General features: G+C 40.7%; 1 protein-coding gene across 5 annotated transcripts in view; it reads right to left on the bottom strand.

Annotated features, from left to right (window-relative positions):
* Nucleotides 1–6,629: 6,629 nt before the first annotated feature.
* The window catches only part of fam76b (family with sequence similarity 76 member B), a 35,641-nt gene continuing 26,167 nt past the window's right edge, over nucleotides 6,630–16,103 (bottom strand). For all 5 annotated transcript variants that reach the window (XM_080196969.1, XM_080196970.1, XM_080196971.1 and 2 more), the window contains exon 10: nucleotides 6,630–9,904. In XM_080196969.1, the coding sequence (XP_080053095.1) occupies nucleotides 9,815–9,904 (90 nt within the window). In that variant the 3' untranslated portion in view covers nucleotides 6,630–9,814. The remainder of the gene's footprint in view (nucleotides 9,905–16,103) is intronic.

Here is a 16,103-nt window from a genome sequence, read left to right as displayed (position 1 = left end):
CCTCCTTTTTCCTTTTAACCAGCGAATCAACTTTTTTAGTGCACCACGGTTCCCTTACTCGACCATTTCCTCCTTGCCTGACAGGGACATACTTATCAAGGACTCGCAGTAGCTGTTCCTTGAATAAACTCCACATTTCAGATGTTCCCAGCCCCTGTAGTTTCCTAGTCCAACCTATGCTCCCTAATTCTCTCCTAATTGCCTCATAATTACCCTTCCCCCAGCTATAATTACTGCCCCTAGATTCATGCCTATCCCTTTCCATCACTAAGGTGAACGTAACTGAATTGTGGTCACTATCACCAAAATGCTCACCAACTTCCAAGTCTAACACCTGGTCTGGCTCATTTCCCACCACCAAATCCAATATAGCCTCACCTCTAGTTGGCCTATCTACATACTGAGTCAAAAAATCTTTCTGCACACTTTGTGTAAAAACTGACCCCTCTAACGAGCTAGAGCTATAGCTATTCCAATCAATATTAGTAAAGTTAAAGTCTCCCATAACAATTACCCTATTACTTTCACTCCTGTCCAGGATCGTCTCTGCAATCCTTTCCTCTACCTCTCTAGAACTTTTAGGAGGTCTATAAAAGACTCCCAACAGGGTGACCTCTCCTCTCCTATTTCTAATCTCAGCCCATACTACCTCAACAGACAAGTCCTCATCAAACTTCTTTTCTGTCATTGTGATACAGTCTTTGACTAATAATGCCACTCCTCCCCACCTTCTACCTCCTTCTCTACTCCGACTGAAGCATTTGAACCCTGGAACCTGCAATAACCATTCCTGTCCCTGCTCTATCCATGTCTGTGAAACGGCCACAACATCAAAGTTCCAGGTACTGATCCACGCTGCAAGTTCATCCACCTTATTGCGAATACTCCTTGCATTAAAGTATACGCATTTCAAACCATGCTCTACTCCATCCCCACGATGCTGTGCTTTACAGACCTCATCTATGACCCCCTTAATCTCATCCCTGCTACTCAGGATCCCACCCCCCCTCTGAATCAGTTTAAACCCCCCTGCATAGCCTTTGCAAATTTTCCCCCCAAGATATTGGTTCCCCTCTGATTCAGGTGTAGACCATCTCTCTTGTAGAGGTCCCACCTACCCCAGAATGAGCCCCAATTGTTCAAGAACCTGAACCCCTCCCTCCTGCACCATCCCTTCAGCCACGAGTTCAAACATTCCCTGTGTTCTTCTCTAAACTATCCCGTGGCACAGGCAAGAGTCCCGAGATAACCACTCTGTTTGATTTGGCCCTAAGTTTCCACTCCAACTCCATAAATTTCTGTTTAATATCCCCTTCCCTTATCCTACCTATGTCATGTGTCCCCACATGAACTATGACTTGGGGCTGACTCCCCTCTCCCTTAAGAGTCTTGAACACCCGCTCTGAGACATCCCGGACCCCAGCCCCCGGGAGGCAACACACCAGCCCTGAGTCCCGTTCATTACTGTTGACTCTCCTATCTGTCCCCCTAACTATGGAGTCCCCAGTCACCAGGCCCAATCTTTTACTTCCCCTACCCACCTGAGCCTTCACAGCAGGCTCACCTCCAGAGACCTGCTCCCTTTGGCTATCTCCAGTTGATTCTTCCTCAACTGTAGCCTCCAGGACAGAAAACTTATTTTAGAGGGGAACAGCCCTGGGGGATTGTCTCCCCGATTGCTTCTTACCCCTCTTCCTAGCAATTACCCAAGAATCATTTTTAGGAGTGACTATCTCTTTGTAACTCCTGTCAATGTCCGCCTCAACCTCCCAAATTATCCGGAGTTCCTCCAATTCCAGCTCCAGCTCCTTAACACGATCCTCTAGGAGCTGCAAGTGTGCACACTTCCTGCAGATATAATCAGCAGGAACACTACTGGTGTCCCTCGCCTCGTACATACCGCAGGAGGTGCAGCGTACTGCCTGAACTGCCATCTCTGATACAATTTCCAGGAGGGAAAAAAAACTTCCCACACACTTATTATTAGGTTAGAGGAGGGGGGAGGGTGGGATACTCTACCTGTGTAGAGGATCGGGTTTCCTCTCTGTACCAATTTATAGGGTCAGAGACACAAAAAAAACTACAACTACCGGTAAGCCTCCTTATGACGACTTCCGGTTTCTAGTTAATTTAAAAAAAGGTAAAGAAAAACTACCACTGCTTGCTACTTTAACAAAAAAGAAAAAGTTAAAAATTACCTCAAACTCGAACTCTACACTCGCCCAAATCGCTGCCTCTCTGTGCTGCTCCACAGGAACAATGAGGCCGATACCCGGAGGTTAGTACTTATAAAGCTAAACAAAAACTACAACTACTGGTAAGCCTCCTTATGACTTCTGGTTTCTAGTTAATTTAAAAAAAAGGTAAAGAAAAACTACCACTGCTTGCTACTTTAACAAAAAAGAAAAAGTTAAAAATTACCTTAAACTCAAACTCTACACTCGCCCAAATCGCTGCCTCTCTGTGCTGCTCCACAGGAACAATGAGTTTACCCCAGTCCAATGCCGGCATCTCCACATGAAGACTGTGTGCCAAAGAAACAAATTTGCATATTTCCCAACCAGAAACCATGTATAAACAGGGATATCCATTGCTTGCTAAAGTCTCGATCAGAGACATTCAAGTCAAGTGACCCAGACCTATACAAGAAAACCAGATATAATCTAAGGAGATCCATCAAATATGTCAAAAGACAGTACTGGACCAAGCTAAAGACCCAGGCTAGCCACACAGACCCCTGCTGACTATGGCAAGGTCTGTAAGACATAACAGGCTACAAGACATTAGCATGTAAAAGCACCAGCTCCAACACTTTCATCCCTGATGAACTCAATGCATTTTAGAACATAGAACATAGAACACTACAGCACAAACAGGCCATTCGGCCCACGAGTTGCGCCGATCACATCAACACCTACCAATCCATAGACCTATCTATAACCCCCAATCCCATTAAATCCCATATACTCATCCAGAAGTCTTTTAAAAGACCCCAGCGAGTTCGCCTCCACCACCACTGACGGCAGCCGATTCCATTCACTCACCACCCTCAGTGAAAAACTTACCCCTAACATCACTTCTGTACTTGCCTCCCCGCACCTTAAATCTGTGTCCTCTCGTAGCGACCATTTCAACCCAGGGAAATAGCCTCTGGGAATCCACCCTATCTATTCCTCTCAACATTTTATAAATTTCTATCAGGTCGCCTCTCAACCTTCGTCTCTCCAGGGAAAAGAGTCCCAGCTCCCTCAACCTAACTTCATAAGGCATGCCTCCCAATCCAGGCAACATCCTTGTAAATCTCCTCTGTACCCTTTCAATAGCTTCTACGTCCTTCCTATAGTGAGGCGACCAGAACTGCGCACAGTACTCCAAATGAGGCCTGACAAGGGTCTTATAAAGTTGCAGCATTACCTCCCGATTCCTAAACTCAATCCCTCGATTAATGAAGGCCAGTACACCATACGCCTTCTTGACCACATCCTCCACCTGCGAGGCTGATTTAAGAGTCCTGTGGACCCGGACCCCAAGATCCTTCTGCTCTTCAACACTACTAAGACTCTTGCCCTTGATAGTGTACTCGTTCATCCCATTGGTTCTGCCAAAATGGACGACTACACATTTATCCGCGTTGAAGTCCATCTGCCACTTCTCCGCCCAGTCCTGCATCCTATTTATGCCCTGCTGCAACTTTTGACATCCTTCCAGACCATTCACAACACCACCGACCTTCGTGTCATCAGCAAACTTACTTACCCATCCCTCCACTTCCTCATCCAGGTCATTTACGAAAATGACAAACAGCAAGGGTCCTAGAACAGATCCCTGGGGCACTCCACTGGTGACTGACCTCCATGCCGAAAAAGACTCATCCACAACCACGCTCTGCCTTCTGCAGGCAAGCCAGTTCTGGATCCACAAGGCCAAAGGCCCTTGGATCCCATGCCCTCTCACCTTCTCGAGAAGTCTTGCATGGGGGACCTTATAAAACGCCTTGCTGAAGTCCATGTACACCACGTCCACTGCACTTCCTTCGTCAATGTGTTCAGTCACATTTTCAAAGAACTCAACTAGGCTCGTAAGGCACGACCTGCCCTTGACAAAACCATGCTATTTCTGATCATGTCAAACCTCTCCAAATGCTCGTAAATCTTGTCCCTCAGAAGCATCTCCATCAGCTTACCAACCACTGAGGTCAGACTCACCGGTCGGTAATTTCCCGGGCTATCTCTGTTCCCTTTCTTGAAAATAGGAACTACATCCGCAATCCTTCAATCTTCCGGAACCTCTCCCATCTCCATTGACGACACAAAGATCATTGCCAGGGGCTCTGCAATCACTTCCCTCGCCTCCCACAGTATTCTGGGGTACATCCCATCTGGTCCCGGCGACTTATCTATCTTGATAGAATTCAAAAGTTCTAACACATCCTCCTCCTTAATATCCACATACTCAATCTTTTCCATCTGCTGCAAATCCATAGCAAAATCTCCCAGATCAGTTTCCACTGTGAATACTGAGGCAAAGTACTCATTAAGCACCTCTGCCATTTCTTCTGGTTCCACACAGAACCATGCCCATTATGAACAAGAGGTTAGTGAGAGCATACTCTCCACCCTGGGAGCCTTGGATGAATCTGTATCTGTGATCACCATTGCAGATGCCAGAGCAGCTTTCTTGAAGATCAACCCATGGAAAGTGACTGGGCCAGATGGGGTACCTGGACGAGCACTTAGATCCTGCCTGGATCAGTTGGCAAGGGTATTTGCAGATATGTTCAACCTCCCTTTACAACAATCCATAGTCTCCATCTGCTTCAAGATGACGACCATCATCCCAGTACCAAAGAAAAGCCAAGCAGCATGCCTTAATGACTATCGTCTGGTGGCTCTGACATCCATTATTATGAAGTGCTTCAAAAGGCTAGTCATGGCATGAATCAATTCCAGCCTCCTGGATTGCATGAATCCACTACTGCTCGTCTACTGCCACAACAGGTCCATAGTAGACATCATCTCCTCGGTCCTGCACTCAACCCTGGAACACCTAAATAACAAATATCTATGTCAAACTCCTATTTACTGACTACATTTCCGCCTTCAACACCATTATTCCTACGAAACTCATCTCCAAACTTTGTGGTCTGGGACAGCTGCTCCCTCTGCAACTGGATTCTGAACTTTCAAACCCACAGACCACAATCAATAAGGGTAGGCAACAAAACCTCCTCCATGATCATCCTCAACACCGGTGCCCCACAAGCCTGTATTCTCAGCCCCCTACTATACTCCTTATACACTTATGACTGTTTGACCAATACCCCTCCAATTCAATTTTCAAGTTTGCTGATGACACCACTGTAGTAGGACAGATCTCAAACAATGACGAGCGCGTACAGGAGTGAGGTAGAGAATCTGGTGCACTGGTGCGGCAACAATAATTTCTCTCTCAATGTCAACAAAACCAAGGAGATTGTCATCGACTTCAGGAAGCGTAGAGGAGAACATACCCCTATCTACATCAAGGGGACGAAGTAGAAAGGGTCGAGAGCTTCAAGTTTTTAGATGTCCAGATCACCAACAACCTGTCCTGGTCCCTCCTTGCTGATATAGTTTAGAAAGCCCATCAACACGTCTACATTTTCAGAAGACTAAGGAAATTTGGCATGTCAGCCACAACTCTCACCAACTTTTAAGGATCCACCATAAAAAGCATTCTTTCTGGTTGTATCACAGCTTGGTATGGCTCCTGCTCTGCCCAAGACTGCAAGAAACTACAAAGGGTCATGAAATGTAGCCCAATCCATCATGCAAACCAGCCTCCCATCCATTTGGTTGGTAGGGTGGGGTCATTTTTCAATTATTTCATTTGCATCAGGATTCACAACACATTTCTAAAAAAATTAAAATTTATTAAAGCAGAATTACCAAAAAAGGCACTTTGGTTTATGATTTTCAGCTTATTCTTTAGAAAATTGAAAGCCTCAACTTCTGTTGCACTGACCTGGTATGCAAACAATCCAGTCTTTATTTGGTCTATTGCTTTAGAAAATATGCAGTTGAACATTTGTAAGCCTGAGAAAGAAGTGAATTTAAATCAGAATTGACATAAAAAGAATATTCTATATTCAAATTTAACAAAGAGGGTGTTATGGTGTGCACATACCCAATTTCGATTTTCTTTAAGGACTTTTAGACAAGCCCTTGGGCCTATTGCATGACAAATAAGTTTGGATACCACATATAACTATAGCTAGAATTATAAGATGCATCAGTGAATATTAGAGAGGACTTGTAATAAACTTCTTTTTTGACATGTTCACCACAAAACATCTGTCACATTGCTGCAATTTCCCTTCCCAAATCCAGGATGTTGCAGTCAGTCGTAGTGTTCGTGCTAAGATCAACTGATGCAGTACAGCCTAGGGTTCAGACATGGGATATTCCTCGTCTGCAAGATCCAGCTGCTCATTGGATAAGCTCATCAACAACTCTAGGCCACAAGGACAATTTATCAAATTTCTCAATTATCAGCTTTGTGTTAAAAAGCGACAGGCTACTTATGTTCTTTCCTATTTGGGGTGGAAGATAAAATAAAGTCTTAAAACAACATTTGACATTAAAGCAGAATATTTTAAACAAGATTTATTTCAAACTGTCAAGATTTAGAAAACAAGTATAAAATTTCAGTTGTTGACCAATGTCTGATTATAGAATTCAGTTTGTTCCTGTGTATAGTTACAAATTCTAAGGAACACATTCCAAGCATTTATGTATACAGTTCCTCAGGGAATGAACAGAGGAAATACAAGATGAGTTGAAAGATTTTAAAATATACAACTGGCAGCTTTGACTTAAATCCTATTTCATTAAAAAGAACACAAGTTTAATGAACTTATGTTTATGGTTACATAAAAATGAAGTACAGTACAATTTTACCTTGCAGTTTCACCACTATACAGGAGATTTCTTTCCAAAATAAAATAAAAAGCATAGGTCTATATCTATTGTTGCAAGGAAACATCCCAGACTATTTTACAACTTAGAATTTTCAAGTAATAAATGGAGGTAAAAACAAATATAAACATATTAAAATCTTAAAATTCAGTACATGATTAAAATCCACCATCCTGGTTTAAATACTGTGAAGTCTTTGAATTCTATGCACCCTGATTTGCAAATTACATTGTATACACATCTGATAAAGGTTTATAGTCAGGAAGAGTAACAATCCTCTATACACATAATGTAACTAGAATTAGTCTTGATGGAAAAAACATGGAATTACATGATTAAAATGCAGTTTAAAACCTTGGAACCACTCTATAGCAAAGAAAATTACAGCATTTATAAATAAGCAAACTGGTGCATTAGCAAAACATTACATACAAATGGTAAGTGTATTACCATAACTACAGAATGTATGCCAAATTTAAAAAGTTGCAGAATGACAAGGCACTGTTACTGGTAGAGGTCAATGGCAATTTACACATGGTTATATCACATCTACTTTTGTGATATATTCCTGTTTACACATAAAACACTGTTTTCACCAACTAGTTAGAAATATAGTTTACTCAAGTATGCATCACTCCAGAGGAGGCAATTCATAGGCCCTAGGGTTAACCATGCTTGTACTGGAGTAACAACATGCTTTCAAATATTTCCACATTGCTATGAAACCAAGAGCCTTCAAACAAAAACTTACTCTTGCATTTTTTATTATTCTGCAATAATTTTATAATGCCCCTTATGAAGTTAAGAAATTTCAAAAGCCTGTGTATACAATTACACCGTGATATCATCAAGTATTAATTGCTTCAGCCTGAGATAAAGTATTACTTTTGTTGTTTTGTAGTTATCAAAAAAATGACACTTATAGTTCTTTAATGCATAGCTTTATATGGCCTATTTAATTTCATGCTGGTAGAGAATAGTTGTCGAAAGATGGCCCACATTGGAATTTCCAAAATACAAGGCTCAGATAGGTTTTTTAAAAAATGACAAGTTAATTGAAAATGTTGATAAAGGTTGTACATGAAATAAATGATTTCTGTACCGAGAGCTTGAAATAACTCTTGATGCCAGTCTATTTACTGCCAAGTTGTTAGACCTACAGTATCATACATCTAACTGAACATTTTCCTTGTTTTTTTCCAATTTGTTTTTTAAACTTTGAACATGAAAAGCTTTTACTCGGGACCAACACAACAAAAGTGTACGGGTACAAATTAGAAAATTTGAATTTTCCCAAAGGAATGTAATTAAAACATGCCACAAGTCCAATAATTAAATAAGTTGAACATTTCCTGTAATTTAATAGCACCTTTATATGACAATCTACTTTTATCAAAAGGCTTAAAAATTATACAAATGTATTTTGAATACACAACTTGCATTTTGCTTTTTACAGTTTAGCTAAACGAAGAATGGTTTAAAAGGCATAGCTTGCCCTATACTAATAATAGTTTTATGAAATGGATTTGTGAACTGTATGTTATAGCATCATTACTATAGAATTGTGCCAACAAGTTTTTTTGGGCGAACATCTAAATAATCATGTAAACTGAATCACAGTTCATTTCAACAATTTGTCTCTGCATTACTCTAAATTTGAATACTTTTTTCTTCAACATGAGATGTAAAATGAGATAAGGCTAACTTCTCTAAGGCACAACTCCAACTCTACCATATACGTCAAGAGTCCCATCCATTTTCTAAGCTTCAATCAACAGAAAGAAAAATTGAACACAAAAATTGAAAATATCATCATCTTACAACAGAATATTTACTTAAGATTCATTGTTTGTATTTTGGTGCACATAAAAAATAGGAAAGAAGGAACTGATGCAGCATATTTTTTGGATGCAATCTGAAAGTTAGAATTGAGTGTTCTTTCAAATGAAAGAGAACTAAATAACTTGTATAGCCCCTATGGGGAGAGCTCACTTGTCATCTTGAAACTAATGTTGCTTTTTTCTAACATTAGCTTGCAATTACATATTGTCCTTCAATCAATTCAACAATATTCATGCACGTATACAGAAACACGCATTCATCAATTAAGTTGAAAGCAACACGAAGCTTTGCTGAACAGGGTGTTTTCCACTCAAACTATTCTAATGTTAGTCAATTTATCAGGAACATCAATTGTTCAAAAGGCTGTAGCATTTGAAAAAATTCCAAAAAGACAGCTTGGGCCAATTTTGTTTTCAGAATACAAGTTTCACACATTTCTATTGATTTTGATTTGCATAAAACATGTAATATTTCATATTTTTCTACAGCTCAACTGGATAAAGGCATTCACAGCACTCAAATGTAATTTATATTTTACATTCAATCCTCCAATTACAAACAAATCCTTTCCCTGGTTCCCACTGAAGCTTAGTTAATACATCAATAGATAAACTCTCGATTAGCAGGAATCTTTTGCCAGACCTCAGGTTTACTGTTTAAAAAAGTCTCTGCCATGTCAAAAGTGATTTTCAAATTTTATTGCAAGGTAACTCCGAGCAATTTTCTGCAGAGAGTAACAATAGATTGAAGCTCCATTATTACATTCTAGTCACTGTCCCTTCTTAAACTTCTAAAGACAAGCTGAAAATAAAAGGGATTCAATCTCATGACAGACGGTTTGTCTTTTGTGAACAGCAAGTATTGTTTCTTATTGCTAGTTAAAATAATACAAAAAAGATAAAATCTAGCCACTTTGAAAACAATCAGGGTGCAAACATTTTGAAAGACTTCACAGTAACTTTCCATAACCACGGCAGTATTTGCTTTCATTTATGATGCATCTGTCAAGTAACAAGTCAAGGTGACAGCAGGACATTTCCAGTCTTCTCCATCTTTTTACCCTTGGACAATGATGCAACTTGTTTCAGCAATTCTCGATTTTTGGCCTATGGAAAAATTGAAATTATACAATAAACAAGTTTAAAACATAAATATTGTACTACTAAATTGTAAGAAGCGTATCCTATAAAAAGTTTAGAGACAAAAATTAACAGCAATTTCATATTTCAGAATTACTTCATATTATGACAGCCCAAGTAGAATAAAAAGGTTACCACCCCCTTGATACTCAATTAGGTTACAGTGGAGCTGTAATGTTGATAAAGAATAACACATGAAGTAACAAATTTAAGTAATTAACACTAATATTTAAAAAAGGGAAAAAAAACTAGGAATAGCAATCATAGTTCAAGTATTGATTATAAAAAAGGTAACATTTTTCATTTCCCACAGAGACTATTCAGATTTTTTTCTTGCCACTAGACATATGGAGCTCTGCAATCTTTCAGGTATCCAACGTGTAAGAGAATTTAACTAACACATGAGAAATATATTTACAGCTGCTCAGTGATCATGCAGTTAGTAAAATTAGTGGCAATATTTTTTAAAACGTTCCTGTGAAAAAAGTAGTTTCCCACTTGTTTTGTAATCACAGGATTTTCAAAGTTTCCCATGTATTTTCATTGCTACCTAAGAACAATGAGGAATATCCGAACCCCACAGTAACTTGTGTAAAAAATTCTAACTGTAATTCTCATTTTAAAATACAAACCATTATTAAGACGACAGTCTGGACTATTTACGATGAACAGCACTTTGAACATCATTTCAGTCCATCACCTATATTTTTCTAAATATGGTTTCGTGACAACTTAACAATTTTAATGCTTAATTACCTCCACTTGAAGAAATACAAAACAAAAAAGGTACAGCATGCACATAGACTGCTGGCAACAATGAACAGGTCCCTCATAGCAACAATAACCATCCATGCATTGCCTGCGCTACCGATGATGTCACCCATGCATGTTGGTGCTTACTGATGCCATCAGAATACATATTCATAATAAATTGCTTAGTGTACAGATTTATAAATCTGATGTGTTTTGAATAAGCTCAGGGAAGTAATGAAACTTCTTGCCAAAACACTTGTACCCTTCACTCATCAGGCCTTAATGGCGGACTGGAAGGTTACTGGCACCATGCTATCTGGGCAAACTAGAGCCAGAAATCAGAAGATTGTTTTTTAAAAAATCAGGGAAGTGAGACCACAATTTACTGGTAAAAATCCTGCTTTGCATCAGCGGCTGATCTCCTATTGATTACAATGGAACCTTACGGGCCTGTGGTTTGAAGTCTTTTGCTCAGCCAGCTACAGAGAATGTTTGTTGTGGCCCACCGACAGAGGTCTGAATGCATTAGGATGAAAGTGTAAAACCTGTAGGAGTTAAAGACGCCATTTGCCGGTAAAAATGCTGCCTTGCCCTGCTGATTGATTCTACCTTCCATTTTTTAATCATTGTTCCTACAGGGAAAATGATTCTGACTTACAACGTTTTCACTTTTGCAATGTGGTATCTTGGAACCATAAGCCCAAGAACTGGCTGTATATTAAAAGGTTGAGAAGTAAAGTGAGAAGCTTGTGTGGAGTATAAACACTGGTCAAATAACCCTTTTTTTGCTGTAAATTCTATGCAATATTAGTTGCAGAACATTCTGCTGTATGTTACAAGATCAAAAAATGGTTTCTAAAATAACTGCTTTAGTTATAAATTTCTGATGTCCAAAATAAGATTTCAAACCAAGGTTTAAAAACAAATTACCCACTGAACAACTTTTCATGCTTTTCAATATTTCCATTAGTTTTTATTTTACTATCAATTTGTCTCAAACTTAGCATATTTCAAATATAATTACAAAGAACTATCATATCTGTAAATTCTAAACATGCATATTTTCAGGTTTTCCAATATGCGATATGTACACTAACAGGAGTTTAAAGACATGTCCTTCATGCTGTCAGGATCTAAGCGCTTCAGAGTATTTGAAAAAGTAAACAAACTGGACACTGAATTTTGATTTCAGGCAAATGAGGATATCTATATAACTGTATACAATAAATCTGTTTATCTGATATAAACTCCGCACAAACTTGTCAAAGGCATAGTGTCACGAGAGCAATTAGAGTATGCCAGAGTAGTACCAGGCATAGCTGAAAATGACACGTCAATCCAGTGAAACTGTAGCACATTAAACAGCAGTGAAATCCTACAGACAAGATTAGGTAATCACAAAGAATAGATCAATTCAAGTCAATCAAGCAACAAGAGAATGCAGCTCCACGAACATTTGATGCTAAATGGTGAGGGTCCAGTGCGCAAATATAAATTACAAGGGTGAACCGGTTGCAACAATCTCAAATCAAAAAAGTGTTAAGTGAGCGATTGTGCTGCCTCATTCCAAGATCTCCACCATCACAGATGCTAATCTTCAGCAATTTACTTCACATGACACCAAGAAACAGTTGGATACAGCAAAAGACATCACTGTGCCCGTGGTGTCACATCCTTGATTAAGCTGCTTCAGTATAACTACACAGACATCTATTTGACAAGTTGGAAAATTGTCCAGATGCATCTTGAGTAGAAAACAGCTCAATGAACCAATTACCACTGTCTTGGCCTGCTGAATCAACAAACTGTTGTGAGGAGTCATTAACAACATCAAGCTGCATTTGTTCAGTAATAACTAGATAACTGGCCCAATTTGGTTTTCACTATGACCATCTACTACAGCCTTAGTCTAACCTCTCAGCAATGACACCCAAAAATACATTGTTGGTTTTCCCTTTTACAGTGATGGCACCCTGCTCTGCCTTATCACTGCTTCCCTCAACTCTTCTTATATTATTAGACTGTGTTTATCTGGCATCTAATATTGGATGAGCAGCAACTTTCTCCGATTAAATTTTGGGAAGACTGAAACCATTCTTTTCTGTCCCCACAACAAGCTTTGTTCCTAGCTACTCTCCATCCTTCTCTGTGAAGCAATCCAAGATTAAAGTAGTCTGTTCACAACCCTTTTGTCACACTTGACCCCAAGCTAAACTTCTGTGCTTATATTTGCGCCATCATTAAAACTGCTAACTTTAGCCCGCTCTTCATGTGCTACTGAAGCCCTCATCTATACCTTTTGTTGCTGATAGACTTGACTACTCCAAAGCACTCTTTGCTGGCCTTCTACATTCAAACAACTGTGTGCTTGAGGTGATCCAAAACTCTGCTGCCAGTGTCTTAACATGCAGCAAGTTCCCCATCCCCTTTGCCTGCTGACCTACATTGCTCGAAAAGGAACCAATGTCTTAATTTTAAAATCTTTTTTTTAAATCCCTCCATGTCCATGCCCAATGTGCTCCTATAATTCTGGCTTTCTTGAACAGCCATGATTTTAATTGTTACACCTTTAGTAGTGATGCCTTAGGTTGTCTTGCCCTGTTGCTCTGGAATACTCTCCCCCTCTGCCTCTCTTGTGGGGTGGCATGGTGACAGTGTGGTTAGCACTGCTTTCTCACAGCACCAATTCCCAGCTTGGATCACTACCTGCATGGAGTTTGCAGAGTCTTGTGGTCTGATTTGCCAAAGGGTGGGCGGGTGATAAAGCAGTAGGCATGTTTGATATTTTTGTAGCAGTGATCTAGGACGTTTGGGCCTCTGATGGAGCTGGAGACATGTTGGTGGTAACTTGATAATACACTCGAGGTTGGCCTGATTGAAGTCCCCAGCCACGATGAACAAGGCCTCGGGATGTTTTGTCTCGAGGCTATTTGTGGCGATGTATATTTCGTACAGCGCGATCTTCATGTCCGCATGGGGTGGGATGTAAACTGCCATCAAGAAAACAGAGGAACAAAGAGAGGACCAAGAATAGAACCTTGGAGGCACAAGAGATACCATTGTGGAATAGAAGAGGAGCTTACACAATTACTGTGGTGACAATTAAATAGATAAGTTTGGGCTTAAGATTATTTATTAGTGTCACAATTAGGCTTACATTAACACTGCAATGAAGTTACCACATCACTTGGGTACAGAGGGAGAACTTAGCATGGCCAATGCACCTAACCAGCACTTCTTTCAGACTGTGGGACACCAAAGTTGGAGGTGTGGTAGATTGTGAGGAAGGGTGTCATAGTCTGCAGGGAGACTTAGATAGGTTGCAGAGCTGGGCCGAGAGGTGGCGGATGGAATTTAATGCGGAGAAGTGTGAGGTAATTCACTTTGGTAGGAGCAACAGATGTGTCGAGTATAGGGCTAACGGGAGGACTTTGAATAGTGTGGATGAACAGAGGGATCTAGGTGTGTGTGTACATAGATCCCTGAAAGTTGGGAATCAAGTAGATAAGGTTGTTAAGAAGGCGTACGGTGTCTTGGCGTTTATTGGTAGGGGGATTGAATTTAGGAGTCGCAGTGTAATGTTGCAACTGTACACTACTCTAGTGCGGCCGCACTTGGAGTACTGTGTGCAGTTCTGGTCCCCGCATTACAAGAAGGATGTGGAGGCGTTGGAGAGGGTGCAGAGGAGGTTTACTAGGATGTTGCCTGGTATGGTGGGGAGGTCCTATGAGGAGAGACTGAGGGATTTAGGGTTGTTTTCGTTGGAAAGAAGGCGGCTAAGAGGGGATCTTATTGAAACATATAAGATGATTAGAGGTTTAGATAGGGTGGATAGTGATAGCCTTTTTCCTCGGATGGAGAAAGCTAGCACGAGGGGGCATGGCTTTAAATTAAGGGGGGGTAGCTACAGGACGGATGTCAGGGGTAGGTTCTTTACCCAGCGGGTGGTGAGGGATTGGAATGCCCTGCCTGCTGCAGTTGTAAATGCGTCTAGTTTGGGGGCGTTTAAGAGATCTCTGGATAGGTTTATGGACGAAAAGGGATTGGTATAGGCTAGTGGGTCATTGTTTTTGTAACTGGTCGGCGCAACATCGTGGGCCGAAGGGCCTGTTCTGCGCTGTAATGTTCTATGTTCTATGTTCTAAGACACTCAGAGAAAACCCATCCAGACAGGGGAGAATGTGCAGTCTCCACACAGACAGTAACTAAGCTGGAAATCGAGCCAAGGTTGAGATGAGATCTAAAGCAAGTGAGAGCAACCCAATCCAGCTGGACAACAGTAGAGGTACTGGAGGGAAAGAGGATGATGTGGACAAAGATTGCAAAGAGGTTCAGGCTTTCAGCCATCGAGGAAGGATATCACTCCACATGATATCAAGAAATATTGGATACAACAAAGATGAAAGAGCTGACAACAACCCAAATGGAGTGCTGTAGGCTTGTGCTCAGGATAAGCCATGTATCTGGCCAAGTTCCTTCAATACAGCTACTATTGCAGCATCTCCCCAACAATGTGGAAAATTGCCCATGCAGAATAAATCCAATCTGATAAATTACCAGCATAAGTCTATTCTGAATCTTCAGCAAAATGATGCAAGTTGTCAGCAACGGTGCTACATTATCAAGCAGCATTCTTGCCAATAATTTGCTCACTGATGCTCAGATCAGGTTCTACATCTTACTTCATCTTTAGTCCAATCAACAGAAGAGCTGAAATCCAGGATGTGAGGCAAGTACGGCCGCACTTGATGTCAAGGCACCACCTGGAGTGTGAGAATCAAGGTGCCCTAATAAAATTGAATTCAATGGAAAAAAACTATCCACTGGTTAGAGTCATATCTAGCACAAAGAAAGACGATTGCAGTTGTTGGAGGCCAATCATCTCAGCAGCTGGACATCACTGCAGGAGTTCCTTAGGGCAGTGTCCTAGGCCAACTGACTTCAGCTATTTCAATGACTTTCTTGCCATCACTAGGGGAGAAGTGGGTATGTTCGCTGATGTTTATTCATGACTCATGCATGACTCCTCAGAAACTGAGGCATTCTGCACTTGAACACAAGACTTGGACAACAGTCAGGCTTGGAATGATATGTGATAAGTAACTTTCATGCCACACAAGTTCCAAGCAATAACCATCTCCAATGACAGAAAAGTTATTCCTTAATATTAAACAGCATTACCATTGTTGAATCTACACCACCAGCTCCCATCAACATCCTGGGATTACCACTGACCAGAAACTTAACTGTACTTGCCATATAAATATGGTGGCTACAAGAGCAGGTCAGAGGCTGAGAATTATGCAGCTCCTGACTCCAAGCCTATCCACCACCTACAAGGGATAGGGCAGGAGTATAATGAAATACTCTCCACTTGCCTGGATGAGTGCAGCTGTAACAACATTCAAGAAGG

Source organism: Carcharhinus amblyrhynchos, chromosome 10 (genome assembly GCF_965287045.1).
Source record: "Carcharhinus amblyrhynchos chromosome 10, sCarAmb.v2.hapA, whole genome shotgun sequence".
NCBI lineage: Eukaryota > Metazoa > Chordata > Chondrichthyes > Carcharhiniformes > Carcharhinidae > Carcharhinus > Carcharhinus amblyrhynchos.
Note: the sequence above shows the minus strand (reverse complement) of the source record. Positions and strands in the feature narration are given on the sequence as shown.